The following is a 7,845-nucleotide window of genomic DNA, read 5'->3' as shown; positions in this document are numbered from 1 at the left end:
AAAAAAAAAAGAATCATTACATACCTTCTGTTCTTACCTTGCATGGAATCAAATTCCTTTTTCCTGAATCTAGTTTTCCTTCATTCAAAACCAAAGTAACCTTCCAATGGTGTTAAGAGAGTAGCGTGCAAAGGATGAAGATATTATAAACCGGTAGTAAATAGTGGGGATAGGCAGACAAGTACCGCTACTGATGGATGTTATAGTTTTTTCTCATTTCTAGGTTTCTCCTTATATTAAAAGAAGGGGAGGTTAAAAAATAAATAAATAAATATACAAATTGTGGATTGGGTAAAACCCTCATACGTGTATTTCATCGGCTGATGATCAATTCAATCTTTTTTTTTCCAAATAATTATCCCATTACTCCATGGGAGATGGAGACTAGAAGTTAGAAATTTTACATCATTAACCAAACTTCTGTTTTATTTAATTCCTAAATCTGATGTTGGATCTCTATCTCTCATAAACAGAATAGTGATTGGGCTACCTGTGGGAGATCTAAGCTAAATCATCAATCTTTGATAATACTTTTTTTTTTGGTGGGGTTGAAGGACATCATTAGTCAAATTAGTGTTTATTTAATGGCATTTTCTTGTTGACACTCTACGTAAGATGTGAAATGATTTCGAACCATACTTTCTTATCCTTTTGCATAATATTTTTTTTAATATTATCATTTCACATCGTTTTATACCCGTTCTCATTGAACTTTCAGGAATAAGATAATATTGGAAATTAAATGAAGGTATCAATGTCTAAATGACACCTATAGAGGTGTTGCTTAGACACTTATTTATTCAACATCTATAAATATTATTGTTTGATCTAGTATATATATCTTTAAAATTTGGGCTAGGGGACTAGTTAGTTCAACTTATAATATCAAAAATAGTATCTAGATATATAGGACCATTTATGACAATATATGAGGTAAATACATCTTATTTTTGAAATACTATCAAATACTTTTTGTCCCACATTGGCATTATCTTGTACATAACACATGAGGTAAGTACAAGTTATTTTATGTATTAAAGTCATAACTGTCGATCCATATAGATATCGATACCTACTCAATGCTAAATTGGTGGTATCGAAACAAGGAATTGTTAAGAAAAAAAAAATCATATTGATGACTTGATGGGTAAAATAGAAGATGCAATGCATGGATATGCCACAAAAATTAGAGAAGGCTCTATTTATTAAAAGCAGTGCTTTTAATTTACATTGGATATTAGAGTCTCATACCAAATCCTTCTTTGTTACATATAGAGCTTTACATTGGATAATCTTGGAACAGGAATGATAACAAGTGGGTTTTTTTTCTTCAACACAATTCCAAATTTCTCTGCAAGGTCTAGCTCCATCCCATTTGGCACTTTCCACTCAAATGAATGCAAGAGAGAAGCTAACACATACATTGACATCTTATCTGCTAATGGAATCCCAGCACATATCCTCCTTCCAGATCCAAAAGGGATATAAGTGAAATTGTTTCCCCTATAATCATATTTTTCAGTATTATTCAAGAACCTCTCAGGTAGAAATTCTGAAGGTTTCTCCCATGCTTCAGGGTCCCTATGCAATTTCCAAACATTTATAAACACAGAAGTCCCACTAGGGATAGTATAACCACCCACAGTGGATGATACATTTGGACAATGTGGAACCAAGAATGGGATCACTGGATGCAACCTGAGAGTTTCTTTCACTATGGCATTCAAATATGAAAATCTGGACAAGTGAGACTCTTCCACCAGATTATCCATTCCAACTACTTCCTCTATTTCTTTTTGGGTTTTTCTCATTATCTCAGGATGTTGCATCAGTTCTGCCATTACCCATTCTACAGTGCTCGATGTTGTGTCAGTCCCGCCTCCAATAATATCCTGTTGCAGCACCATAAATATAAAACACAAGAACATTATTCATGTATCACAGTATTGAGCCATCAACAAGAGAAATATATTTTGATTTAAGGGGCAATTAAAAGAATGTGTCAAGTTTTAAACACGCAAAATCAAGAATTTACCAAGAGCAAAGCTTTAAGTTGTATCATGGTTAATGATGTTGTAACATCTCCTTCTTTCTGAAGCTCCAAGAGAAATTGTAGGAAATCCTTCTTTTCCTCCTCCTCCATCTTTCCCTTTCTTTTTTCTCCATCCATTTTCAGTCTTTGATTTATAACTGAATCAATTATACGATCCATCCATGCCAATAGCTTCTTCCCTCTTCTCTCAATCCCTTGTATGTCAAGCCAAGCAAGAACAGGAAAGATATCTGAAATGTTTGTTTTCAGTGACAAATCAACCATTTCAGCTACAACTTCCCTGATCTCAACACCAAGACTAGTCTTTTCTTCCCCTTGTAGTGTGCCACCCCACAACATGCTCATAAACAAGTTGAGCATAGTTAGAAACATCTTCTCCCCAATGTTAATTGGTGTGCCAATCTTAGAGTACACTTCTCTTATCATTTGGTGAACTTCTTGTTGGCGAAGGCCATAGCAAGCATCAAGGCTCTTGTTGTTCATCAACTTCTGACCAAAAACCTTGCGCATTGTGCGCCAGCCAGGCCCATTAGGGCTCCAAATAATGTCAATTCCACCATAGGTCACGGTTTTCCCTGCAATAAAGGGTGTCAATTTAGAACAGAAACTGAAACTAAAACTGAAACAGACTATTTAAAATCGAATTGAATTGAACCAAGTAAACAAGTTTGATTCGATTTCAGTTTCATGACTACAACTGTCGAATCAAACTGAGTTACCTATTTTTTAACTGGGTCAGGAATCGAGTAAAATTGTATTTTCTTTTACAAAGTCAATTAATGTAGATGAGTTGAGATGTAAAAAGTTGGTCGAACACTTAAGATATAAACACATGATCTATCTCAATAAATTTTCTTTCCATACACACAAAAAAAAAAAAAAAAAAAAAAACCAGTTTTGAGTTCTAAAATGTGTTCTTATGCCCTTTCGGTTTGGTTTTGATTTCTGCATTTTCTATCTTGCACTGAATGGATTGACACGCTTACCAGCAATGGGTGGACTGCGGTTGGCAAACACTGCATCTTGATCTTTGAGCACCTCTTTTACCAACAAGGGTGAACTCACTACGACACATAGCTTGGAACCCAATTGGAGTTTCAAGATGGGACCATAGGTTTTAGCTAACTTGGTAAAGCACAGGTGGAGATCGGCTTCAAGGCTTAGAAGGTTTCCAATAAATGGCAAGCCTCGAGGCCCTGGAGGCATTGGTGTCTCTTGTTTCTTCCATTTCTTTGACACCCATTCGTGCCAGACAAACAGAATTGAAGCAATGGAAAGAGCAATCACTGTCCATGACCACCCTTCACAAACCATTCCTGTAATCCTAGAAACAAGATTTGAAGTCATGATTTTGGGGAAACCCTAATGCTGCATGAGGATTTTAGGGTTGAAGCTGCAATTGTTTAGACCTAATATAGTTGTATTGAGCAATTCGAGCCGACTCTTGAAAATGAGTGAGTAAATAAATTATTTCATGCATCCTTGGTTGTTTATTAATTTTCTAGAGATATTGCTTCCTTAGCTCATATGGTGGTTACTTATTCTTGGAACTTTTTGGATTCTTTAGTTTGGAGGGAATCGTTTCCCACTTGATTCATTGAGTGTAGGTTCTCTCACCTCTCACTCTATAGATTAATAATATATTCAACGAAGTCTATGAAATTTCCCTCTCAACTCTTACTATAATTTGATTTGCTCTTAAATGACTATTTTTATGGCCTCCCCCATACTCCTCCCCCCCCCCCCCACCACACTTTCATTTTTTTTTTTTTTTTTTTTGTTTTTGTTTTTGTTTTTTAGGAGATACAAGATAAAAGAAGATCTTGAGGAAGAAAAGGATGTCACACCTAACAAGGCTGAAAAACTTAGAGGGAGAGTGAGAAGTGATAGGTATTCATTGTTTTATATTCTCATTTTTTTTTTTTATAGCTTAAAATTAGATCAATTCGCTACTTATATATATGATAAATGGTGGTACATGCGTGCATGAAATCTCAAAGATAATATTGTTTACGTCCTAGTATTTCCAACAAAAATGACATTATGATAAAATACTAGAACTTCTTCAAATAATTGGAACATTACAAGAAAATGGTGCTTTCGTGACACTAAGGCGAAACGGATCCTCGTAAGTTGCCCAAAAGTCTTGCGAATCAATTCCTAGTCTAGAAGTGAGGAACTAAGCTTTATGCATCATGGTAGTTATTTGAAGTTTGATGGGTTCGATGCCTTTTGTTTTATACATTCTTTCTTCCCCTTTCCAATAAATTTGATTTATTGGTAAAATATATATATATATATATATATATTTTACAATTTTCCATGACCTGGAGACTAGAGTTGAATACCTCGTTCAAGAATTTTTTTGGATCCAATCCGTAGGAATCAATAGAAAAGGCAAATCCCTTATGATACACTAGATCCGGCTCAGTTATTGATAGAGTGAATAGATCAGCCATTTATTGAAATCTCTCTCCTAATTCAAAATCAGTGTAACGAATATCCCTCTATTCGGTCATAGAATAGATAAAATAAATCAAAAAAAGGATTTTTGGTCAAGAATGAAATCTATTGGAACTGTCTATATCCGGTTCATCCTTCAAAAACATATCACACCCCCGAATCTGATAAAATAAGAATGAATTGAGATGATATTTTGTAAATATGCAATTATCTTGAATATATCAACTATTTCTTTATTTTTTGATCGCCTGGAAGGGACAAAAGAAACATCCAAATGTATTTTCACCATATCGAATGGCTGATGTTGTAAAACATAAATAGTCAATCCACTTGGAGTAAGATGCACCAAAGTAGCTGAATTTAGATTGAATTTAGCTCTACAGGGTAGATTTTCAATTTCTTAGCTAGCCAGGCTTTAGATTGAATAGGTTCCCTTTTCTCCATTGTATATGTATGCCAAACAAATCATTGATGACTCTAAATATGATACTCCCCATAACCTGCAGTAGAGGAAGTCTTGTGCACTGGATATACACCTTTATTATTATTCCAAATATGATACTCTTTCATGCATTAATAGAGTTGACATGAAATCCTCTTTTTTCAAGAGTAGAGCTTTACATTGTACAATCTTGGAGTTAGGGTGAGAACAAGTGGTGTTATTTTCTTCAAAACAATCCCAGACTCCTCTGACAAATCAAGCTTTACGTCTTCAGTTAATTCCCACTTGAATGAGTGCAAAAGAGAAGCTAAGACATATAATGAAATCTTCTCTGCTAGGGGAACTCCTGCACACATCCTCCTTCCAGAGCCGAAAGGAAGATAACTGAAGTTGCTTCCTTTGTAATCATAGTTGTTACCATCACCTAAGAACCTCTCAGGTTGGAATGTTTAGGGTCCCTATGCATTGCCCACACATTTATAAATATGTTAGAACCCTTTGGGATGGTATACCCACCTATTGTGCAGGACATACTTGGGCAATGAGAGACCATGAGTGGGAGGGGAGGGTGCAACCTTAGAGACTCTTTCACCACTGCATTTAAGTATGGCAATTTGGGTAAGTGAGACTCTTCTACCATGTTGTCCATCATAACTACTTGCTCTAATTCTTCTTGGGCTTTCTTCATTATCTCAGGACTTTGCATCATCTCTGCCATTGCCCACTCTACTGTGGTCGATGTAATATCTGTCCCAGCTCCAATTATATCCTGGTAAGGAAACCATAGCATCTTGGTCTTTAAGGACTTCTTTGGCTAAAGAGGGTGAAGTCAACACTACACATAGCTTGGGACCCAATTGGAGTTTCAAGATGGGACCATAGATTTGAGCCAAGTTGGTAAAGCAACAGTGGAGATCAGCTTCTAGGAATGGAAGGTTGCCAACTATAGGCAACCCTCTAGGCCCTGGTGGCAATGGTGACCCTTGCTTGTTCCATCCCTTCCACACCCACCAAGAAACCACAAGCACAGCAAGCAAAAGAGCACTTACTGCTACTTGGGTAATGTAAACATTATTGTCACCATACCACCACCACCACTATATACACTCATCATGAACTAACATACTTGCAAGAAGACTCTAAAGATGAAAAAGAGATTTGAATTAATATAGAACTGAGTGTAGTGTCTACTACAGTATCTCTTCTTTCCTAACATGGTAAGCATCACTAGCTACACAGTTTCCAAACATAGGCATGTGGGCTTTGCACGTTCCTCTTCTCTTCCTAGCAAGTTGAGTACATGACCAATAACCAGACACAAGAGTTATAGACAATAATATACAAAGAACGTGGCCAAACGCAATTGGCTTTGAAGTGATAGACTGAATTTGAACAACTTTTTAACTCATAATTGGAGATCAAGGATCAACTTGGGAGGATTACCGTCCGAGTTAGGGGGAACAAATAGCTACAAACCCGTTTGATGCATGAAAACATAAGTAAAAAATGTGATTATCAAAAAAAAATTACTATATGTGGGCAGTAGACACATCTAATAAGACAATTAACATCATATAAAGTTAGATTATCCGAAAATCTATTTGGGTTGGGTCAATCCAACTTCGTATAGTAATTGATGATCATAGTAAGATACAGGATCTATCAGTTATTAAAGAGGATAAATATTAGATGTAACCAAATCACCTATAAGGGTGTCAATCATTAAGGTTTTCGTTCGGTGCTGGAGATGGAATGGACAAACCAAAATCGTATCGTACCAAGAACTCAAATGTAATTTCAATATTTTTTTTTTTTTTTGGTTGAAAATACAATTTCAATATTGAAGCTATACTAAGTCAATTCGGTTTTTATTCAGTTTTATGAATGGTTTCTTATTCGGTTCAGTTTTTATATGTTTTAATATGGTTTTATAACTGAATCAGATATAATATATGAGATAGATAATATATATGGTTCATACTCAACGTTTCTCCTTAGTTGCTAAAATTGTACCATACTGAATAAGATTCACTTTTTTAATATACGAAAACTGTATAGATTCTTATCCATTTCTGTTTGTACGATTTTAAATGGTCAGTTTCGTTTCCAAACTGACACCCTTAAAGTGGATGGTCCCTTACAAATACAGCTTGTGATAGGAATAGGCGCATTGTAGCAGCTGAGGGCTTTCAAATTTGGTTACTTTTGAGTTTTTTTTTTTTTTTTTTTTGAGTAGTTGGTTCCCTCCTCTTCTTGTAGCCCTTGTGGTTGTTTGACTTGATTTGAGCCTATTTAATTTGTTCTATTCAAATGTGGCATATCTAGGGATTGTTAATAGGTCAGGCTGGGCTGAGTGTTCCATCCTAAGCATTCTAAACTCAGCTCCGGTCCATCCCAGTTCTATCGGGCTTAGCCTATCCAATCTCGTCCTAATTGACCTTGATTGAGCTGAGTTGGACTTTAGTCTTTAAGATGGCTTTGATTCTTAAAATAATAATAATAATGAGTGGTTACTGTATATCAGTGATTAAAAACTAAAAATTTGTTGAGTGGTGTATGTTGATGACTAAAAAACAAAGAATGTGAGGGCCAGTGAATCGTGTATATAATAATTTATTTATTTATATACATATTATATAGGGCCGGGCTGGCCTAAACCTAAGCCCAGCCCATCCTTGAATGTGAAAACACCAACCCAGGCCCCCTCTGTGGACTGAAAAGTAGGCTTGAGTCGCGCCTAAACAAATAATGAATATATATATATATATATATATTGGTAGAAACAAATAATGAATATTAATTGAATGGGCTTATACATAAAGTCTATAACGTACTTTGAAAATGAGCTATTATCCAAGCCTAGGGATTTTTTTTTTTTTTTGTTAGG

General features: G+C 35.5%; 1 protein-coding gene and 1 pseudogene across 1 annotated transcript; both read right to left on the bottom strand.

The window, feature by feature from the left end:
- Nucleotides 1-1,186: 1,186 nt before the first annotated feature.
- On the bottom strand, nucleotides 1,187-3,478 carry LOC122058662 (cytochrome P450 76T24-like). Its single transcript, XM_042621307.1, has 3 exons — nucleotides 3,040-3,478; nucleotides 2,036-2,628; nucleotides 1,187-1,892 (listed from the first exon to the last, which is right to left on the bottom strand). The coding sequence occupies exons 1-3, from the start codon at nucleotides 3,398-3,400 to the stop codon at nucleotides 1,266-1,268; spliced, it is 1,581 nt and encodes a 526-aa protein (XP_042477241.1). The 5' UTR covers nucleotides 3,401-3,478; the 3' UTR covers nucleotides 1,187-1,265.
- Nucleotides 3,479-5,119: 1,641 nt separating this feature from the next.
- The window catches only part of LOC122059785, a 6,566-nt pseudogene continuing 3,840 nt past the window's right edge, over nucleotides 5,120-7,845 (bottom strand).

This window comes from Macadamia integrifolia, chromosome 13 (genome assembly GCF_013358625.1).
Source record: "Macadamia integrifolia cultivar HAES 741 chromosome 13, SCU_Mint_v3, whole genome shotgun sequence".
NCBI lineage: Eukaryota > Viridiplantae > Streptophyta > Magnoliopsida > Proteales > Proteaceae > Macadamia > Macadamia integrifolia.
The sequence above is the reverse complement of the archived record's forward strand: the minus strand, read 5'-3'. Positions and strand labels throughout refer to the sequence as shown.